Raw genomic sequence first — 24,552 nt, 5'->3', positions numbered from 1 at the left:
ATTCAAGATTCCAGACGAGACATCGATAAAGTAAATTCAGAGTTGCTAAAGCTATATCTCACACTAAGTAACAAAGTACATCCGATTATGTGGAACATCTTCGACAAACTCACAAACTTTCGATCGGAGACAGATGCTGATCTCACCAAGAAAAAACAAATCAAAAAGTTTGAGAAATTGATACTACAACAACGACCAAAGAATAAGGAACTACCAACAACAGAATCCAGTAATTTAGTCTACAATTTCTCAAATCTTACTTTGGATGAAGCTACAAATAGTGTCCTTTCCAAAGGGTTTAATTTTGCTATTGCACCGACACGTATTCCCATCGAAAACATCATTAGCGAAGTGGAAACGACTATCACTAAATTACCATCAGAAACAGCCGAGATTATTAGACAAGACGTATCACAAATATTAAGAACAGCCAAGCCTCCGAAAAAGAATCTAACTTACGAAGAAAAGAAAGCCTTGAAGAATATACAACAAAACAAAGACATTATCGTTCTTCCAGCTGACAAGGGTAACGCTACTGTCATAATGAACATTGAAGACTACGACACAAAAATAAAAAAACATTCTAAACGATAGTGCATATCAAAAAATCGCAACAGACCCAACAACGTATCTGGAAAAAACAACGAAAGCCAAAATACAAGCGTCAAACATCAAGAAAGAACAACAGTTCCAGCTTATTCCACGAGAAAAGTCGTCAAGATGTCCAAAACTGTACGGTTTACCTAAAGTACATAAGGCAGAGCTACCATTACGACCAATAGTCAGCTCTATTGGATCACCGTTACAATCACTGGCAAAATTTCTGGCTGACCAGCTACAACCATATGCGGAGGAAGCGGATTCTTACGTCAAGAACGCAAGCCACTTTATCGACCGTATCAAGGACGTTATTCTGGAACCTGAACACTTATTAGTGAGCTTTGATGTAATCTCATTATTCACCAATGTCCCAGTAGAAGAAACATTAGAAATTATACATAGAAAATATCCAATACCACAGGATACACTAAACTTAACGAGGCATTGCTTAAACAACACCTACTTCATCTACAAGGACCAGAGGTACAAACAAGTCGAAGGAGCACCGATGGGTTCACCACTGTCCCCCGTAATAGCCAACCTTTTTATGCAAGATATGGAATCAAAAGCAATAGAAACAGCAGAGCATAAACCCAAACTGTGGCTTAGGTATGTTGACGACACATTTATTATCTGGACGCACGGAGAAGAGAAACTTAATAAATTTCTACAACACATTAACAATATCCATCCAAAAATACAGTTTACCATGGAACGGGAGAATAACCAACAACTTCCATTCCTAGATGTGTTAGTTATTAAGAAAGAAGATGGAAGCATAGGACATACAGTATACCGAAAACCAACCCATACTGACAGGTACTTACACGCAGACTCACACCATCATCCTGCACAATTAAATTCGGTAATAAAAACCTTAATAACAAGATCTGAGAAACTGGCAGATGAGGACCATAAGAATGAAGAAATGCACAAAGTCAAAACAAGTCTAAGAAAAAATGGTTTCTCCATGTTCATGATTGAAAAAGCACATAAATCCCGAAACAACAGCAAAGATCCAGAAAAAGAAGAAAAACCAGTCGGTAAAACTATCCTGCCCTATATAAAGGGTACGACAGACAAAATCAGCAGAGTTCTAAGAAAAAACAAAATAGAAACTATTTTTAACACCGACAGAAAAATAGCAACCATATTACCATCAGCAAAAACAAAAGTTGCATTAGAAAATCAAGGCGTATACAGGATCCCGTGTGAAGACTGCGATAAATCGTACATCGGACAAACAAATCGAAGGATACAGGTTAGACGCGAAGAACATCGAAACGCCATCGAAAGAAAAGAAAAAACTTCATCCCTAGCACAACATGTCATAAACACAGGACATAAAATAGACTTAAATGGAACAACAATGCTAGCCAACATCGAAAATAAGGCCAAACGTGTAATCAGAGAAGCCATAGAGATCGAAAAACATCCGAAAAATTTAAACACCAGAGATGATGCCCAAAGACTCCCAAATACGTGGAAAACAATTCTGCAGAAAAACGTAAAAATTAAAATAGCGAAGAAGACCACGCCCACTCTGCGCACAGGACCAATGACAAGAAGCGCAACAAGATATTTAAACTCAGCGTGCAGCGACCGAGAAATCAGTTCGCCTGTAACATCAAGACGAAGCAGAATCTGACTTGACAATGGCAAGTGTGACCTTGCCGAAACGTCGTCAAAACAATGGTTTTTTTTAAAAACCAAAAATATTTAACGCGGAGTCAAACCCGGAAAACAACTGAAACCACATATAGCTCCCGCGGAAATTTCAAATTCAATATATATATATATATATATATATATATATATATATATATATATATATATATATATATATATATATATATATATATATATATATATATATATATATATATATATATATATATATATATATTCTCATATCTCTGCTAAAAATGGAGTGCCGGATATGGCTTGTGGTTTACCATATGTATGTACTAAAACATTCTGTATGTAGCAGGATTATTTAAGCATGAGGAGTATTTGGAATCGTGCTGACTTTTCCCACGCATTTTACTTTGTCAACGAAAATAATTCTTTATATCTTTGTTGCAGATATTCTAGTCATAACAGATGGGGTAGTTGCAATGCCAGATTCAAACATAATGGAATCTTTACTGTTTCAATTACACTACGATAGTATAGCCATTTCGTTTTTGAAAGTTGGTTCTAGTTTTCATCCTCATTCAGGTGCTGGATTTGTTTCATATACCGAATTATTATATTTCTTTGCATATTCCACTTTAGGAACATGCTTGGAAAATTTTGTCAAAGTCGTAAGTATTCACTATTAGGTTAATTAATTAGTATTATATACGCAAATATATCAATGCAAGTAAAAGATATATCTGTATTTATTTGCATTTTATCTGAAGATTTGTTACAATGTTGTTGTTGTTTTTTTCGTAGTTTCTTATTTTTACTTGTTTTTTTATTTTATCCTTAATTTTTAGCCACGTGAGCCGTCCACAGAAATGAACATTTACCATGAACTATTTTTATTATGGTCATTTCACAGCACCAACCGATACGCTTGTTCTAAAGTATGTGATAGTAACAGATGGACTTCTGCGTAAGTAATATTAACAATATTTATCTAGAATTATATAAAAAGTTTTTTACTTTTCAGAAACGAAACTTTTTGTAGCCATAAAATGCCATCTCTACTTTCTAAACGACAGACTGATGATAATGTAAGTGCTTCCATTTTACTTTTATTATCAAGAAGAATCAGGGAGGGCTTTACAATAGATGTAAGTATTTTTCTTACAAATTGTAAGAAACACCTTTTCTTTTAAAAATAAAAATTAATGGGAAAATCCCAATAGTTGGCTGTATACCATAGTTTAAAAACTTATACAGAAGTAAAACACTTCAAATTTGTATCTTGGTATAGTCGATCTAGTTCAGATCATCGTCAGTGCCTTCTTTTTGTACTTGTAGCTAACACTAAAATAATAGCGGTGACATCAATATATGGTTTTACATGTTTAAAACTTTAAATTCTAATGCGACCCTAGGTCGATGACAATGGATAAAGATTTTAATAGTTAAAGAGCAACATGTTTCTTTGCTCGACTTGAACACGTGGTTCTTGTCAGTTAAAACGACACAGACTAACTGGCTGAGGTGACAGGAAGTACAATTCAAGAAGACAGCATTAACATGACGAGGTATGGGTATGATCAGAAACTAATGTAATTTTTTATAAATATAAATTTTTTTTGTAATAATACTTAATATCTTATTAGTAAAAGTCTTTAGTTGAAATTAAATTTATTTAAATGATAATATTTACTGTCTTAAATCTGCAAATCTCTATTATTGAAGAAACAAGTAAGTTATTAAATTAATGTAGTATGAAAATTGATTAAGTTAGAAAATGAAATGAGGTGATGTTGTACTGTACACATAGTAGTGTAAGAAATGATATAGAAAGTAGTATATACTAAGATTAAGCTGAAATCCAATAAAACTGAAGGTAAACATTGATTGGGTAATGGTGGTTGCCTGATGACGGAAGAGAACCTGATGTGTAAACATCTGTAAATTTAGAAAATTCAATTGTAAAGTGAATATGCCTATTAAGAAAATGCATGTGATGATATGGTAACAGAATATAGAAATCTAGCTATTATTATATTGTAGTTTTGTTAGTATCAGCATAGTATTACCCTGTAGTGAGGTATATTTAAATGAATATAAATGGAGCTGAGATAAATGAATATCATAAATGAATATCAATTTTAGAAAAGAGGAAATGTGAAATATTAGTCGAATAACATGAGACAGAAAAAGAATTGAATACTATGTTGTTGTGAACGGCATGAACAAAGTTAGATAATTAAAATATATGAATGGACAACCAGACATAATGATATATGTGTGAATGTGTATTAGAGAAAGAATGAAATAATAGAGACTATGTGTTGAGTTATCTGTGAGGAGATTAGATTGACTGCTTATCTGAGTTGGTTAAGTGAAATGTATAGTACAGGTGGTAATGGAGTCAAACTGCAATGGGGTTGATAGGGTTGCAATGATTATACCAAGATACAAATTTGAAGTGTTTTACTTCTGTATAACCTTTTCTTTTTTTACAAAACTGTATTCAAAACAGAACTTTTTTTTATTAACTCCAATTAAAATTACAATCGATCCAAAAATAAAGAATAATAAGTAATTTGTGTGTCTACATAGCGTGTAGGTGTCTCTTCCAGTGGAGTATTACTTTTCTTTATTTAGCAACTGTAAACGTTACTAATTTATTGTGAATAGTTTAATTAAAAAGTATGTAAGTTAATAGAAGTAAAATAATAAAACCCAATCACAACTACATTTCACATAATTAAGGCTGAATTTAAAATGCAGTTAGTTTTGGTTAAACATTAAATCTGTTTGGTAGATCATTTGGTTTAAAACGTTTCAGCTACGAACTTCATTATTGTCATCGAATAACCGCTTCGCGAGTACATTGGCATGCACTTTTATCCGTTCACAATATTTTACAAAAACTTGTTACAACTTTACCGAAGGCACTTCCAGATCTTTTTCTATAGAGGAGGATCTAGCATGGAGCATTTACTATAAACCTTACACTTTATTCTGGAAGCGTTGGAGGACTGCAATATTAGAATTGCTACCGGTGCCTAATAGCTGAATACCATATGTCCATATGGGCTTGAGGATCGCCTTGTAAATAAGCCATTTGTTATTCAATTTTAGTTTAGAGTTTCGACCAATCAACCAGTACATATGTCCAAATTTAATGCACAGTTGTTTTCTTTTGGTAAAGATGTACTTCTGTAAGATTAGTCGTTTGTCAAGATGGATACCTAAGTATTCTGTGTCGTTTCTGCTTACTTAATTGCTTGCCATTAAGTGTGACTGGAGGGCATTCACCTCGTTTTTTTGTGAAGGTTACATGTGTTGACTTGTCTCATTTACTCTAATTCGCCATTCGTTTTGGCCAAGTTTCTATTTTATTTAGGTTTTCTTGTAAATTTTCTGATGCTTTTTGTGGGATTAGAGTCCATGGCCAGTATTGCGGTGTTGTCTGCAAAAGTAACAACTTCTGTGTTACTGCTGGATGGGAGGTCTGCAGTGAACATCAGAAATAAAATAGGTCCTAGTACGCTTCCTTGTGGAACACCTGCTTTGATAGGGTGAAGCTGAGTGTATTCAGCTTGCTGCTTTACCAGGAAGTATCTATCTGATAGGTAGGATTTTGTAAGTGAAAAAAAAAACGATATGGCAATTGTTTCTTTATCTCATAAAGTAGGCCTTCATGCTAAACCTTATCGAAGGCTTGACTGACGTCTAGGAAGGCTTGACTGACGTCTAGGAAGGCTGCCGAGAGGTAGGATTTACTTTCCCGCTCGTAGGAGATTTTTTTACTATTCTGTGGACCTGCTCGATTGTCTCATGCTTTAGCCTGAAGCCGAATTGCTGGTCCGGAATAAATTTAGTTTTTTGGAAACAGTCTTATCAATAGAAGGTTTGATAGAGTCGGCAGCAAACTTATAGGTCTATAGGATTTTAGGTCTTCTGGTTTTTCCAGATTTTTGTGTCAGGATAATCTGTGAAATTTTCATTTGACTCGGAATGTAGCCTGTTCTGATGATGGCGTTTAAAATGCGCTGCAGATATTTGTAACCTATTGTACATTCTTGCAATAACGTGCCTGTTATCAGATCAAACTCTGGGGCTTTTTTTGTTATTGTATTTTTCATAATTTTGTTTCTCATTTCGGTCAGTCTAAAGTTTTTAATTGGTAAGTCCAGTTGAAATGGAGCTTCTAGGAAGTTATCAATCTCGATAAAATTGTCGTTGGGATCTCGTTTGTTTGGCTCAAAAACTTTTACTAGGTGTGCAGCAAATGCTGCGGCTTTTTGTTTGTTATATCTGGCCCATTTACCCTCCATGTCTCTTATTAGGGGACAATATTGTTGAGGTTCTGTAGCTTCTCTTTGCCTTCTAAAGTGAGTAGTCTATATCTTCAGAGGCTGCAAGAGAACTTAGGTAATCCTCGATACTTTGTTTTTGATATTATTTAGTAACTTTGTATCTTTGGTAGCTCTGTTTAGTTTTGCTTTATAGCTTGCGCATCTCGATATCTGCCATTTTTTTCGTAGCTGCCTTTTCTCTAGTATTTTTTGTTTAACTGTAGGGTCACAATTTTTTCCGGGTTTAGTGTAGTCAATAGTTGGGGTTGCTGCCCAGGTTGCTTTCTGTATAGCTATTGTAAATTCTTTTGTTACATCTTCTATGTCTTGTGACGTTTTTAATGGAATTTGCAGATTGATTTGTGCGTCTGTGTTCCCAAAATTCTACCTAGTTTGTTTTATGGTTATATAGAGTAGTTTGTCTTGTTTTTTTAATAATTTTATTGAACAGTGAGGTTATGATTGGCGAGTGATCCGAGGATAAATCTAGAGAAGACTCAACCTGAGAATAATTTTTACTGATTACTTTTATGATTCAAAAATCTAGTAGATCGGGTAGTTTTCTTGTATCTAGAACCCCATTATGTATGTTTAGCATTCCAGTCTCCACCAGCTATAGATCTATTACCTAACGATCTGAGAAAATCTTGGTATTGTTCCATTTTGTTGTTATTTTTTGGCAGACAGTATATGGCAGATATTACTATTGGCCCCTTAAAGTCATGAACGCAAACTCTTGTTGCCTTTAGATAATCTCGTTTATATCCTTTCATCGTGTGATGTTTGATATTTCGTTTAATTATTAAAGCAGTCCATGCGCGGTCCCATCTGGATGTTCGGTATGATATGTATCATAGCCTGGTATTTTAAAATAGCTTTTATTTGTACAATTTGTTTCACGTACAAGCATTATGTCTGAATTATTACAAAAAACCCATAACTCTACGTTAGTACATACAATGCCAGAAGTCTACTGTCCGAGGAGAGATTCACTGAAATGAATACAATTAAATAGGATGTCATAGGTATCAGCGAAGTTAGAAAGAGAGGTGAAACTTTAAAAACACTGAAATCAGGGCATATATTATATCTGACTATGAAACTACATCAGTTGGAGGCATCGGTTTCTTTGTCCATAAAAACCACGCGAAATTGAGAGTGGCACAGAGACGAATGGAACGGTCTATGCTGGGAGTGACGTTGAGGGACCGAATAAGAAACGAAGATTTGCGAAGAAGGACGAGTATTGCTGATGTTGTAGAACGCATAGTGGAACTAAAATGGAATTGGGCAGGCCATGTAGCGAGAATGCATGACTCACGATGGACGAGCAAAATTACACATTGGAGACCAAGAGCAGACAAACGTAGTAGAGGAAGACCACCTACACGTTGGGCTAACGGCATCAGGCGTATCACCAAAAATTGGCAACAAAGAGCACAAAATCGGAAAGGATGGAGGAGTTTAAGGGAGGTCTAAGTCCAGCAGTGAACGTGATAAATGAAGGCTGGATGATGATGATGTGGTTATGCTCTCTGGGCGTATGTAATTCCTGGCTGAATGTTGGATGTTCTATTGTTATTTGGATGGTCATTTTTCTGTCTTAGTTTTGGATACATTTTTTCTTGTAGTTGCTTATGGACTATGCAGCCTCTGTAATTCGCTGGATGATTTTCGTTACAGTTGACTTATGTAATCTTGAGTCTTCCTGCAGCAATCTTTCGTAAAATGACTCTCTGCATTTTACACAGCGAGGCTTTCTGTGACAAAAATTTTTTGTGTACCTATATCGTTGACATCGCAAGCACTGTGGTATCTCTCTGCTGGGACGTGGTGCTTCAAAAACTACATTTGAGTGCATTAGATATTTCGTTGTATATATGTCAGAAAATAGAATATAGTTATTAGATATTTAATCGGTTACTCTGTCAAAATTATGTATTATTATTTTTTATTTATAGAACATTTTCTACATGAATGGGAACTTAGAAATTAAACTTATACTTCAATGGAAAGCCTCAATTTACGTTCATTATAGAGTTAGATCTCAATGGCCTGCTTCTAAAAATATTACACATTTTGAAGTATACATATCAGGTAAGCTTTAAAACTTAAAATAACTATTTCTTTCTTTTTTTATTTTGAATGTCAATGTTCCTTTTGTAGCTCCTTATGAGTTTCTTCATGATATTACGTGTATAATAAAAAAAGAATCCAAATCTTTATACAGACAAGCTATTATAGAACGTTTCTGGATGAGACTGTCCCAATTATCATCAGGGGATTTAGGCCTAGCTCAACAATTAAGTTCGTTTCAAAGTAACAAAGACTGGTATACTCTCCCAGAGAGTGTACGGAATGGAATACCCGTATATGTGCTGAATAACTCCACTTGTTCAGACGCAACAAGACTCATTCTGTCTCCAAGGTTAGTAGGTGTAACATATTCTACGATTTTTGGGTAATTTTTTTAAGATTTTAGTGATGTTTCAAGTCTAAAGTTCATAAACATGTGGCAGCCAATATGTCAAATGGAAACAAATAACTGGAGGAAATGGTTCCACGTTCATAAAATTTCTCTAATCTTGCAGCATGATAATCCTCTTCCCAAGTATTTACATTCAGCAAATGCTTCCCAAAGATTCCAAGTAAGTTTTGTATTTTTTGTGCGGCAATAAATATAAATTAGATATTCTGTTGTAATATATTTGATTTTCTAGTTAAATTTTGAGACAGACAACTAATAGATTAATATAGTACATTAAGTTTTGGATTAGATATTGCACACTACATAAAGCGCTAAAATCGGCAAAATTGCCTCGTACGAGGTAATTGTAATTCTCGATCCCCTCTGACACCACGACAGAAAATCAAAATCATTGAAAATCATTTAGTAACACATAACAACGGATGGGATTTACACATGGTACAATGAACACAAGGTATGATACACAATGCTCCAAAATCGGTTCGCTTCACGCATGACGTAGTAAAGATTCCTTTCTTCGCGCAACAGTTGTATAGGAAATAGTTTTAATTTGAAATTTTTAATATAATATGACTAATTTAATTATATTAATTAAATCGATTATTTCTAAAAGGGCTTAAGTGCTGTTTCGGCCATTTTTCTTTTAATATACGAAATTAATTATTGACCCAAAACCTACCGTTTGGCGCAGAAATGTACAGAAATGAATTAAATTCGATTATTCCTTACTTGCATTTCTATATGAGAAAATAATGATTTAGCGCAGAAAAGACCTAAGTAAACTAACTTAATCCTTTTAAGAAATAAATATTTAAATTTGTGTAATGCTGTATTTGACTTTGCGCTCTGTTTTGGTTTAAAATGCAATCCTCGAGTCGCGAAATATTTTCAATGATTTACCGGTTTCGATACTGTGTGCAGTTAAGTGCAATATAATCACATTTTTCTGGCAATATATCCAGTTCGGACGAAAGTAGAAGCACTGAAAGTGAAGGGGAGCCACCTCAATTAGATAATCTTAGAAGAAAACGGCGAGGTGTGGGAAATAATGATAATTACCAAAGAAATTTAATCAAAAAAGCTAGAGTCAGTGGTGCTGCGTATACAGATTATAAAGGCTAGATGGTTGCTGCCAGGCAAATCGGAGGTGCTTGCAAGTAAGTTAAATTAACTTAAATATTGAATAGCGTAGATATATAGATGTATAAAAAAATTTGACAGAATATTTGAAATTCATAAGTACACAGAAATTATTGTTAATTCAACGGGTCAATGAAGCAGGTGCGTAAAAAGTCGACGGCCATTGTGTTGCCATTTATAGGGTGTATATCTAATTTAAAACTTAACGTACTGTATAATCAAAAATGAATTTATTTTTTCTAAAATTATCACTTTTCACCTCCGAAAGAAGTCAATTCAAAAGTGTGTGAGTACGTCTGTGTGTGTATGTGTGTGTGCGTATGTGTGTTTGTGTGTTAAGAATCGGATGACCCATCAATTCGATGTTTTGAGTGCTTTGAAATGATGTGTAAAAGCTCAATTTGTGTAAGGATGAGAAACTGTATAGTAAATAGTTGTTGAGCTAGTAAATAGTGAGCACGTGAAGGATATAAGCGATGATTGAAACTGCCGTTTAAAAAATATCATACATATGACAAAACCTCCTGAGTACTTCAAATTTTACTATCCTGATATCAAGTTTGACGTTACTGATATTACTCATGTACAGGTATTGCAATATTTCAAAGTTTATGTAGAAAACTTCTTAATCTCTGTGTACAATTTCTCTTTTCTTTTCCAGATTGTTCAATGTAGACAAGCAGCAACAGCTTTGTACGGTCTCCTTGCAGATTGGGCCACTTTTATTTTAGTTGACAACCACACTTACTTAAAACTGCTGTATAAGGAGAGTGATAAACCTCCCACTTGGTTCTGCATAGTCAGAATTTCCTCAAAATTTCCTTGTACTGTGCTTAATATTGGGTTTACGACAGGCACACCAGGAAACATGAGGCATGAGGTAAGTAAACCTTTTTCGATGAATTCTTAGTGATTATTAACTTTACTAGTCGTATTGTCCTTGAAGTTGAGGAATATTTAGTGCCAAATTTCGCTTAATAGATTTAGGAGATTTCCTCATTTCCTCTAAACGTTTTGTTGTCAAATAAACAATGTTCACTATAATTACCGTTGTTGAAAACGCAGTATAAAAGAGGCGGCACTATAAGCTTTGGAAAAACTCGATAAAAGAAAAGAAAATTCTATATATGAAAAGTATAAACGCCCAACCCCTAGAAGACATACAGAAGTGCAATGAGAAAAGCAGAGAAGTGAAACGAAAAAAGGGCAAAGAAAATAATGAAGAATGGAAAGGAACATGTGCACAAATTGAACAATACATAAGAGGAACAAGGAAATCTAAATTCTGGAAAATATTAAAATCTTTACCGGAAATACCAACGAAAAGTCTTTTTCTTCTTCCTCCTCTTAACGAACTTAATTAAAAGTAACATACTAAAAAATACAAAAATTTGCAGGTCGCCAGAAAAATCAATATAATTATTGTTTAAAACAAACTAAAGCTTTCTTAGAACAAAATACAAACCTAATTTTAACAGCAGATAAATGTAACAAAATGGTAAAAATGTTAAAATCTGAATATTTAAACAAACTTAAATTAGTTTTAAATGACGAAATATTATACAAGAAAGAAAAAGCAAATCTTACAAACAAGATCCAAACTTGTTTAAATTCATGATATCAATGTTGGATATAAATCATCAAAAACATTCGGAGAATATTTTTCAAAATTTAAACGCAATGTTAATAAAGATCATCAGTCGGATTTTATTTATAAAATAAATTGTAAAGACTGCAATTCAACATATATTGGGCAAACACACATAGCTACATAGAAGGGTTTTTGCACACAAAGATAGTCTACAAACCAACAAATTAAACACTACAGTCTTAGCCAAGCATTCTCTAGAAAACAAATTGAACCGACTTACAAACCATTGAAGCGGTTTTTTAAGTAAGGCTGTTCTTCTAACAGTCGTATTATACCACCCTTAACCCCAGTGTTTACGACTGTTCCGTCACATCCAATAGCTTCAATTTCTTGTAATGTACCGGACAGCGGAGACACATGTCCGAAATATTTGCACCCTGGCTCTTGCACAAGTGTTGTGTGTTATTCGACGATTGTTTGACTATAAAATTTAGTACCTTTTTTTACTTGAACCTAAGTTTTACTTTTGACTATTAACCGAGTAGGTTAATAGTCGAAAGTTCTTACAGCCTCTGGATATTTGAACGCGATTCAAGCCTTTCTCTTCTAACTTTATTTTTGTCGATAACGTTAGAAGCGTCCACTGATGTAATTATTACCATATCGGTTAAAACAGCGGATACAAGAGCAGCTGCACATCTATCAGAAATGCCATGTCTGTCACATGTTTTTGCAAAATTTGTCAACTAAATTCTCATCTCATCCGATTTTTCTTAACATCTTTGAGGTTGAAGGTACAGAAATCTTTTTTTGAAACGTAACATCATCAACATCATAAAAAAAATTATTTGATCCTGAACTTAAAGAGGAATCGCATTCAGATACTGGATTAATAATACTGACAATAACAATGATACCTTTCTTCTTTTGCCGTTTTTCTCTTTAAATAATTTTTTTTGTTTTCTTATCAATCGAGCTTATCACTATTTTTCCCGGACCTCTTTGATCCAATAGAAATTCGTATTGAATTTGAATTTTATTTTTGTAAAATTCAATGTTTTGCCTGTTCTTAAATAGTTTCATAAGTTTCATATATTTGTCATGGTAGGCTTTTAAAAGCTGAATAATTCTTGTATGTGAAACTATTGTAATTTAAGCCCTTTCCATAATTCCTCCAATTTAATTGCAATCTCTTCGGCGATACCAGAAAATGCCGGCTCTTTCGTGGTGAGTTTTTTATTTAACCTTTTCCAACCACAAAACTTCATCAATCACTTGTTTATAAGTCGGTAAAATATTTTCAGGTATATCTGATGGTTGTCCAAAAATGGGGCAGTCACAGCACATCTTCTTTTTATTCCCGACGTTCCGGGTTTATCCATTTAAAAAAATCTCTAATTTACAAACAAAAATAATAGCAGTCATACACCGAACCTTAACTTAAGCGAAAATTGCACGCGTAGACTCACAGAATGACGGCACAGAATGTGTGGCATATTCGCTGTGCCACGCACGCTGTACAAGTGATAGACGCTTATTAAATAAATAAGGAAATCGGGCAGTCGCGAGCCCCTGTTTTAAGGAATTTTAACGATTAAACTCGAATGATTTTAACCGAGCATTAATGGGATTGCACCATTTCATCTCGGACAAGTGATATCAGAATATCAGGTCTAAACGATACGCGTAATTCCCGTTTTTTTTTCATTGGTATTATGAATTTTCGAATAGCAGTTATTAGAAGAAATATAACTTTACTGGGAAATTACAAAGGGGTTGGGAAGACTAAATAAACAAATAAAATCTATTTACATAAAACGCTATGATGACAAGTCACGCCGTTTGTCCAGTAAGGTAATTACGCCATCTATTAAAGAAATCTGAACTACCAACATTTGATATTTCAATCATATTTTGTTCTTGAAACGATACGGATAAGTCTATTTATATTTTTTTCTACTTTACAAAGATCTAAATTATTAATTTAAGACAAAAAAAAATCATGCGTATTCCCTACTGTATTAAAGCTTGTTTTATATAGATAGATTCACTGCAAATCTTTTAGCTGCTTTTCCAACTCGTAAAATATACTTAACGGGGTTGGAAAAAATGTGCCTTTCATAGAAGAGGGAATCAAAGTTCTCTATAAAATATAAGGAGATAATTAATATCCCAATAAGCGAGTACATTTTTCGACACCAGTAATGAAATGAAATATTTCAAATTCACAAATTTAACAAGTTTTACCTATTGTTCCAAAAATTGTTTGCGATGTTAAACTATTTTTGACATTGGCGGTTACTTGATGCAAATTTATCGTCAGTAATAAAACAAAACAAAAACAAACAACACTGTTTTTTTTAATTCACACAGAGTATCATCAACTTGACATGTTTTCCTGTGTAAAAGCTTACTCAGAATATTTATTTCTGTCATTTCTACGTACTAAAATAAAATTTCTCTTTCGAAAAAGCTGTTGCACAGCGAAACATGTGAAGCTGACGATAGTCTGTGGAAGTTATAAAAACGTGTTGTGTTTTTATGTTTCGTTTTAGAATTTTTCTCTTCAATAACCGCGTATCGTACTAAGTTTTCTTGCTCAATGATCATTAAACGTTATAAACATTTTCACAGACAGCAACGATTTCCTATTGTCTTTAAATTCTACCAATTTTAGAAAATCCCTTTGTTAATTTTGTGAGGCCTAACTGTAGCAGCACCATCAAATTACGAATTCATATTTTGGGCCTTTCACGAACTTGATATTGTTTCATATTTATACCATTTCTGATGCTCTTTAACTTGATGTAAACAGCCGATTTGCCATTCTAGTTAATGTTACAAATTGACACATGAACATCACTTTCATGTAATCATCCAACTGAAGTATTTTTGTTCCTTGACTGACTGACTTGAGTCAGTCTGTAATTACTATTTTCTGGGGTTTTCTAAGAATTAAAATGACAGAATCAAAATTTACTAACAATTAGTTAAAAAAACTGTGAATTAAACGTAACTGTGATATATTTACGATTCAAAATCCCATTAGATAAGTTTCAACATTTTAAACTACATTTTTTGCTTTAGATCATTGAAGACCTAAAACTTGAAGTGTCAGCTTTGTGTTACCTTTCCAGTCCTCAAAAAATCAAAGAAAATTATTGCTGTGTTCTATTGCAAAAACCTCTAGAAAAAATTCTTATAAGGTAAGTTAATATTGTTTAGAACATTGTTACGCCATAACGTGTCATGATTCTAGTTTATTCGCTTATCAAAGACACACAATACGTTTACTTGAAACAATCATATAAAACAAACTTAGTCGAAGTACGAAGTAGTTGACAGTGGTGTCGCCCGTATTTTGTGTAGAGTTATAGTGTTATAAGGAACAGGCGGGCGATTAAAGTACCATATAAATTTATACCAGCATAAAATATATATTTTCTGACAAAATTTCGTAAAATATTCAGTTGACAACAGTTCTTGTTCAGCTACCATAATTTAGACAATAGCAATTTAAGGACGGGACAGGACAATATTTAAAGAGAACGATTACGGAAACATGATGACGAAACTAACACTGAAAGAGAACAATAAAAGAAAAATAAAGTAAAACTAGGAACCTGGAACGTTCAAACATTGAGACCAGGGAAAATGGAAGAGGTAGGAAGAAAAATTACAATGATGCATGTAGCGTCAGGGGAACAAAACCCTTAAATTAATAACTCATACTGATTTACATTCGTAATTTTATAATAGTTTTTAAATATGACACAATCATGTGTAAACTATATGTAAACACACTATATGTAAACTGACCGGGTTGGATGATATAATAAAAAGCATACTGCTTTTCAAAGGAAAGAGAAATGTAGTAAGAACTTCCAGTAGAGTTCCAGTTAGAGACGAACTTCACATGGATCGCCAATTGATGTTGGGTCCTCTCCACTTTTTTTTTCTGAACCCAGATTCAGAACCCAACTGATTTTCTATCTTTTAATTTCACAAAAACTATAGATGGATACTTTTGTATTTTATTAACCAACCAGTGTTGCGTTACTTCATGTCAGCAATTGACTCATCTCTTATTTTTTCCAAGAAGTTTTTAACAGCCTAGAATTTAGGAAATAATGAATATTTTTATTTGAAAATTTGGAAATGTCAATTGGAACTAAAATACTATCAATTGATGTATAAATAAGATCTGTAACGTCATCGCGGTCGCTGTGATGTCATTACAATGGAAAAAATGAAATGGATCAGGGGGGTAAAGATTAAGTTAGATGAAAGGGTATGATAAATTTTCAATTTAATGTTTATTTTCAACAATAATACATAACACGCTTGTTTAATTTTAGTTTTGACTACATCTTTAGGTTCTTCATTATAAACGATTCCTTTGGATGCTATCGGACGGATCAGTTAGTTCCAATCCATCTGTTTGTAAATGTCGCATTATGGTAATTAATTACAATACCGCTGTTATGTGGGATGTGTGCCATCTTGTTATCATACCATAACTCCTCTTTCACTTAAACGAATATTTTCCAGTAACAAAGGTAGCTAGCATATTTGTCAGATAATTCGGATATGTCTGACCATTTGTATATTCGTCAAAAAAAATGAACCTATTAAACGCCCATTGAATAGAAAAACCAGCTTCATTCACAAAATTCTAGTTAAAATATCACGAGTGTCTTTCATCATCACTTGCATTATGGCGATGAAGGTTAATAGTCTTCGATCCAAATCAGTGGGTCTCAATTCATAAACCAAACACGTTTAAATGCAGCAATGTACCTTATGGACACATTTGTATTAACCGTTACATATTCTAAAACATTCACCAAGTTTTGTTCGGTCTGTATTGGTTTGACATGATCTCTATATTTACAGTTTGGAAATTAGCCTTGCCGCATCTTCTCCCTAACCATGGCAAAAGTTACTTAAGACGGTGTTCTCCTTTCGAGATAGCGTTCGGTGTATAAGGTTTGAGCATTTCGATTTTTCCTACATCACCATAAATCAACAACATATCTACGTATTCATTAGGTGTGGATAGCAAATGTTTATTCTTCTTCTTCTTGTGCCACTCCTATCGGAGATTGGAAATCATCAAGGCTATCCTGACCTTGTTTACAGCTGACCTAAAGAGTTCATTAGTACTACAGCCAAACCACTCTCTCAAATTACGCAGCCATGACATGCTTCTACGGCCTGGGTTCCGTTTTTCTTCTATTTTTCCTTACATTATATTTTGAAGTAATGCGTATTTATGTCCTCTCATCACGTGACCCAAATATTCGAGTTTTCTTCGTTTGATCGTTGACAAAATTTCTAGGTCTTTTCCTATCCTTCGCATTACTTCAAAATTTGTAACTCTTTCAACCCAACTTATCTTCAGCATTCGACGGTCACCACATCTCGAAACTTTCAATATTTTTTATATTCTGCTTGAGAGTACAGGCCTCTACACCGTATAATAGCGTGTTAAACACGTAGCCCCTTAGCATTCTTAATCGGAGAGGGATGCTTATATCTCTGTTGCAGAAGAATTTCCTCATCTTTATGAAAGTGGCCCTGGCAATTTCGATACGTCTTTTTATTTCATTGTTTTGGTCTCCAGTTTCGTTTATTGAAGTACCCAAGTATTTGTAACTTGATACTTTTTCAATTTGAATGCCGTTTATACTAATATGTGTTGGTTGTGTCATGTTCTTACTGAAGACCATATACTTAGTTTTTTTGATATTGATACTTATGCCATAATTGTTGCAGGCAATATTTATATTTGTAAGTAATGGTTGTAATTCTTCTACTGTTCTTGCAACTAGTACAGTGTCGTCTGCGTATCGAATATTATTTACAACCTCTCCATTGATTACGATTCCTTCGTTTGCTTGCAAAAGGGTTTCCTGGCAGATGCTTTCACTATAAACATTAAATAGCAGCGGTGACAAAATGCATCCCTGTCGTACTCCTCTACGTATCTCTATTGCTTATGATATCTCATTTTCTATTTTGATGTTAGCTTTCTGATTCCAATATAGATTGAGAATTATTCGCAGATCTTTATTATCTATGTCCTTTCTTTCAAGAATGTCTTTTAGCTTATCATGGCGTACTCTGTCAACACTACATCTTTGTGTAAGAACATTCAAACCAAAGAGAGCAAATGTTTACTATGGTATAAACTCACGATATTTTAAATTTCAAAATGTAGTTTTAAAACTAAAATGAACGTATTAGTGAGTGGACACAAAAATTACATTACCTGTTGCTATTGTAGTTGTCAAAAAACGATTTAAATTAAATGTCAAGGATAATTTGCTTTTCTTGCGAATTTGTAAAAACTATAAAAACCTTTCGTTTGACCTAACATGCACCCCCATGATCCATTTAATTTTGTCCATTGTAATGACGTCACGTCGCCAGTGATGACTTCATAGATCTCTTGTATACATCAGTAGATAGTATTGTAGGTTCAATTGAAATTTCCCAATTTTCAAATAAAAACATTCATTACTTCCTGAATTGTAGGCTGTTAAAAACATCTTGGAACACCCTGTATACAGACTTTGTGTTTATATACACAAAGGAGTGTGTGTAAATACTTAATGGTTTTTTATAACAATCTACTTTTACGTTTATCAATATTGTCTATAATATGGTATTTTGGCAATGAACTAAATTCCAATCCATAATCATCCATTTTTACATGCATACACATAGAATTTTTGCGAATTTAAACATTACAAACAGATATTTAATATTAATAATTTAAGAAACGAAAAACACACTAAATAAAAATATAAAAACATGAAATATCGTCATAATAGCCAAACACTCTGACCAAACCAGTACTATTGTGTAAAAGCTGTACTTAGATACTCCGTTTTTGAATAGAAACAATGTTTTAAAAAGTGTGATTTGATTTTAAGCTTAAACTATAATAAGTGAAGATTTTTTACTTCATCTAGCAAAAAATTATACAAACCAACATCGGTCGAATTTTTTATACTCTTTGTCAACCTAAAACGTTGTGCTCTAATAGCATCTCTAGATCTTGTATCGTGATCATGGAAGTTGGAGTTTATGTTAAACTTACCTTTGTTGGCATGAATTTCAATCAGCATCTCATATACAGTGATGAGTGCCTTAAGAACCGGCAAAATAACCGGCAAGGTGAGAAATTATCGATATAAACCTATAATTTACTTTACATTACATTAGATCTATCGAAAATTTCCCACCTTTATACGTTAGCTTATGAGCTGGTTGACTTCAGTCATAGTAAAACGTATCACGTAATGTAAGTAAAAACAGAAGTACGAGTATGTTTTTATCCAAAATTAAAGTATTGATCAATAATAAACTGTGATTTGAGACGTCGCATACACTCTTCTCAATACAGAATTATCATAGCTTGTTATTCTGTATTTATCAAATTACTACTAATTAAACTGTTTACTTACATTTGCTTTATTGCCTTCAATCAGTTTTTACTATATGCGAAATTTAAAAAATGTTAATGTTCGACGTCATACTTGTAATATTATGACTGAAGTCAACTAGCTCATAAGCTAACGTCTAAAGGTGGGAAACTATCGATAGTCCTAATGTAATGTAATGTAAATTAGAGGTTTCTATCGATAATTTCCCACCTCTACTACTTTCATCTCTTTTTATTTCACAACGTATTATGTTTTCTATCTTTTGCGTTATTTTGCCGGTTCTTAAGGCACTCATCCCTGTATATATATATATATATATAAAGTGAAGTTAGTGGCATAATACCTAAATCCAGAAATAAAGGTTTACAGTGTCCCTTATACTCTGCTCTTGCAAGTATCCTTACTACTCTTTTTTGTAGTTCGATCTGCTTGACAAGAATTACCCCAAAGAGTTATTTCGTACTGTAGATGGCTATTGAATAGTGCAAAGTAGCACATTCTAAGGGTACTTTTAGGAATCATATAAACTAAGTTGCGTATTAAAAATATACTTGTAGCAAGTCTAGAACTTAAGTAATCTGTATGAGCACTCCAATCCAAATTATCATCTAGAAAGATTCCTAATAGTTTAACACTATTTCTTGAGATATACTTATAATCGGAACTAAAAATCAAATTCTTATTTTTCTCTTCATTTAGCTTCAGCCCATTATGTAAAAACCGGTTTTTTGCTTTCTGGGTATCACTATCTATTTTAATAAATTATGCTGATTAATATCAGTATTAATGAGAGTTATATCATCTGCGAAGCCAACACATTTTATAGGAAAAGTATACTGAAATAAATCGTTCGAACCTTGAGGAACCCCAAATTCGACAGTGTTAAATTCAGAATAGCTGTTATTAAGAAAAACTGTCTGTTTTCTACTTGTTAAGTATGATCTAAATAGATTAAGCCGTATTGATGCATTTTTTCCAACAGTAATTCATGCGCAACACAGTCAAAAGCTTTGGATAAGTCACACAATGTCAAATTGTTTCCAGAATTATTTTTTTCAGTATCACTAACAGGTAATAAAAATAAAGAGTGGCAAGGAGAGTGTACATCTTTCAAAAAATCTATGGCTACATTTTCATTTTTGGAATTAAAAGAACTTGTAATATCTTTAGCTACTGAAGTAAAGTAATTATTGAAATCGTTTGATGTAATCGCGCTTGGACATACTTTTTTATTTTGAAATTTATTTCTTTGATAATTTATAACTTTCCAACTGTCACGAGATATATTTTCTAAATTGGAAAAGAAATTCTCATAAGCCAGTTTTTTCTTTAATGATATTGTTGATTTATAGTGCTTCTTAAACTTTTTATACTCACTATTTTCCTTTGTAACATCAGCAATTATCTTGACTGTGGAAAGATTTCTCGCATTACTATTATTTCATCATCAATATAACGTGAATATTCAAAAATATCTATGTAGGGCACGCCACATACAGAATTGACATACTAGCATTAGAAGAAGTAAGATAGAAGGAAGAAGGAAATATTAAAAAGAAAAATTACACAGTATACTGCTCGGGAGAAAACAAACAAGGGAAATGGTATAGCATTTATGGTCAACAATAAGATAAGGGACAAAGCTATAAATGGACGAATGTCATATAAAAATAGAAAACAATCTAATATGACAATCATAAAGATACATGCACACACAAAAATTGATAAAATTGGATTACATAAATAACTGGAAGAATTGTATGAAAGATTACCCAGAAATAGCAGTACTAATAGTTGGTGACTCTAATGCAAAAGTAGGTAAAGAAAACCAAAATAAGGAAGTAGCAGGGAAAGAAACTATTCACAAACGATAACTGAAGAAAATCGTGCCACCTAGCAGGAATAACAAACAGTTATAGTATAAGCACAAACTTCATGCACAGAAGAGAACAGAAAGTAACATGGCTGATACCTGGCACAACAGATAGCAATCAGATAGATCACGTACTTATATCCAAAAAATGGAAAACAATAATTCATTACTTCAAATCATATAGAGGAGCAATCGCGCACACAGACCATTTTCTAGTACTAGAAGTAATAAAAATAAAGGTAATTAAAACAGAGCGAACAAGACAAAACAAAAGAATATGGAACCTGGAGAAGTTAAGAGTACAGGAACTAAGATGAATACTATACAAGAATGAAAATGGTGTCCCAATGGGTTCCCCACTATCTCCAGTAATTGCCAATATCTTTATGGAAAACTTCGAGATCCGAGCACTATCCACATCAATGCTCAAACCCACATTTTGTCTACGATATGTTGACGATACATTCGTCATTTGGCCCCATGGCAGGGATGCTTTGGTGTCTTTTCAAACCCATCTGAATGGTATACATCCTAGTAGATATTATGATCCTAGTAGCTCGATCAAATGGCTTCTCAAAATTGATAAGCGTTAAATAAGTTTCAAAGTTATACTCGCGCCGCTTCTCAATATTTTTTAAATTGTGAATACATTATCATTTACAATTTTCCTTCTTCAAAAATCAAATCACAAACCACAAAACAGGCTTTGTCCTCCAAAATAGTGCTCCATATTTCAACAACTTTGCATTCAATCCAGTTAGTCCCGTTGCTCTCCTCATGCCATAGGTTTCTATGTTATTTTACAACATTTAAGTTTTACGATATTTCTACCTAGAAGTAGTATTCAAAGTAAAAGTTTTGAAAAATTAATCAATTCCCAATATATTTAAATGACAAAAGTGAAATGCCAGAATAAAATAACTTTAGAACAATGTTTTCACAGTCAATTACCAAAGATGCCTAGAAATACGTGAAAGATACACCAAAGAAATGTTTAGCATAAGTGAGATTATTTACTCGTTCTACTCTTTACTCTAAGTTTTGGTCAAAATATTTTTTTGTTTTTTAGGTATGAAAGAATTCCTAATAGCTACTCCACTGTTATTTTTCCTGATGGCACTCAACCTCCAAACCCAAGCCTGTATTTTCCCTCTCCAGTCACAGGGACCTTGTTTACCACACTCTCAAGATACCTTTTTCATAAGAGATGGATATGGAGTACAAATCTTCCTTCAAACCCCAGATTACCTGATTATGCTGTATCCAGGATTCTTAATACTCTTACCAGGTAAGCAATCTAGCTGTAAGTATACTTTGCTCGTACGTTTTCGAAAACGTGATAATGTGTTAAGAAAAATAAACTGTTGTACTTTATGAATTCTGTAGGAACCAATATATTTTTTTGCGCCTTATTTGTTAACAACATTTAACTTTTTTTCTTTTATGGACGTTGACGAGTAACTACATGACTAAATTTAAATTTCAACAAAAATGTTAGAGGCCGAATATTTTTTTATTTGTGGCGGCAGTAGCTCAGCGGCTATGTTACTGTCTTAACAACCTGGAGGGCCCGGGTTTGATTCCCGGCTCTGAAAATTTTTCAATTTCTGATTTAACTGAGCCGCTATTGTGCTTCGGAGGGCACGTAAAGCCGTCGATCTCGATCTAAGTGGTCTTTGTGTTACGGGCGCTTGCACGATCTAAAAATTCTAACACTAGACCTAAGCCAGAAGGTTACACGAACTTATTTTATTTTTTAAGAAAAAACCATTGCTTTATAAATTCTTTAAAACAAATTAAACAAAAAAATATTTAAAATAAAGTGAAAAACAACCATTTTAAATACTAATGTTAACTGTACTGGTGGAATTAGTGGTAATAGTGGAATTTTCACGTGCACTAAAACATGCTTAAAGGCTGACTACATTTTTTGTATAATAGAGAGACAAGCAAGGAACTTCCAAGAGTACATTTATTTCACAAGGAATCAAAAGAAAGTTTACAAACGCCGGCGTCCCTGTAATACTTCCACCATCGGAAAATTCAAGACGCAAAGCCATCAACTCAACAAAGGGCTCTTTTCAGAGTCAACTTTGACAATTGCTAGCTTAAATATCGACGGACTAAGAAAGAACAGGCAGGGTATTCTTGCCGAACTGGGACATTTTATGCCTCATTTTATGTCAAATGTCATTGAAATGCTAACCATGCAATAACAAACCACCAGGAGAAAAGTTTAACTTCTCGCAGACCCATAATTTCGGAAATCAGAAAACACAGTTCGTCGCGGGGGATTTCAAATGTCACAGCACCTTTTGTGTGTATACTGAGACGGACACTAATGGACAATGGGCCAGGTTATAACCCAGACAGTTGCTTCATAAGCTCCAACATCCAGAACTACTGCAGAGTATATAAAAGGGTATATGAACCAATCCTAAAGACCCAACATAAACTTATAGGAATACAGGTTTACGCAGCAACAAGAACAACAAAAATTTCCTTTCGTAGCAGATTTAACTTTAAAAAGGCCAAATGGATAAACTTCGCAGAGTAGATAGACATAGTCATCGATAATCTAAGCCCTATCCCACCGAAGTACGACATATTTGTGAAGACAATCAAGAGAATATCAAGGCGACACATACCCAGAGGCTTCAGGCAGCGTTTCATACCGGGCCTTTCCGAGGAGCCAAGAACCATTCTGACCAAATACGACAGACTATACAGTCAAAACCCATTCAACGAAGAAACAGTTGTATATGGAACAGCACTTATGAAAATGCTCAACGAAGCAAGGCAAACAAAGTGGATGGATAGTTTGGACAGAATTAATATGATACACAGTTTCATGTTACCTTATTAAAAAGTTCAGGTGTGACCCCACTGAGACCAGGCAACGCCAGACCAAGTAGTTCACCAGCTTCTATCAAACGGAAAGCCTAGCTTAATACCACATAATCAAAAATAACTATAAACCCTCAATCCGAAAGAAATTGCCTCGAGATAACTTTCACTATTAAAGAACTAAACCAAGCCATCCAATCAATGAAAAATGGCAATACAGCGGGAGTGGACGATATCTGTGGAACAAATAAAAAACTTGGTCTCAATCACAAAGAATTTGATCTTAGAGCTGCTTAATAATTGCTGACACAACTGCAGAATCTCAAAACTATGGAGTAAATTTAAAGTAATAGCGCTTTTAAAGCCGGGAAAGGAACCAGACTCGTCCAAAAAATACCGACCAGTTTCTCTACTATGCCATCTCTTTAAGGTATACGAAGGACTCGTCCTAAATCGCGTATGACATAGTCGACCAGAACCTCATACCACAAGCAGATTTCAGATTAGGTAAATCATGCACTGACTAAATTCTGAATCTCAGAGCATATGATACAATGAATGACAAAAGGTTGTTGACAACACGC

At 33.7% G+C, this 24,552-nt stretch overlaps 1 protein-coding gene across 3 annotated transcripts in view; it reads left to right on the top strand.

Moving 5' to 3' along the window:
* Positions 1-24,552, top strand: part of LOC140452546 (KICSTOR complex protein SZT2-like) — a 177,480-nt gene that overhangs the window by 37,826 nt on the left and 115,102 nt on the right. For 2 of the 3 annotated variants that reach the window (XM_072546872.1, XM_072546871.1), the window contains exons 6-14: positions 2,686-2,906; positions 3,084-3,202; positions 3,260-3,383; positions 8,537-8,672; positions 8,742-9,003; positions 9,058-9,223; positions 10,865-11,083; positions 14,882-15,000; positions 22,191-22,409. In XM_072546872.1, the coding sequence (XP_072402973.1) occupies positions 2,686-2,906; positions 3,084-3,202; positions 3,260-3,383; positions 8,537-8,672; positions 8,742-9,003; positions 9,058-9,223; positions 10,865-11,083; positions 14,882-15,000; positions 22,191-22,409 (1,585 nt within the window). Of the gene's footprint in view, positions 1-2,685; positions 2,907-3,083; positions 3,203-3,259; positions 3,384-8,536; positions 8,673-8,741; positions 9,004-9,050; positions 9,224-10,864; positions 11,084-14,881; positions 15,001-22,190; positions 22,410-24,552 lie in introns of those variants that run through there. The other variant, XM_072546873.1, reaches the window with a different exon arrangement.

This window comes from Diabrotica undecimpunctata, chromosome 10 (genome assembly GCF_040954645.1).
Source record: "Diabrotica undecimpunctata isolate CICGRU chromosome 10, icDiaUnde3, whole genome shotgun sequence".
NCBI lineage: Eukaryota > Metazoa > Arthropoda > Insecta > Coleoptera > Chrysomelidae > Diabrotica > Diabrotica undecimpunctata.
This window is presented reverse-complemented; position numbering and strand designations above follow the sequence as displayed.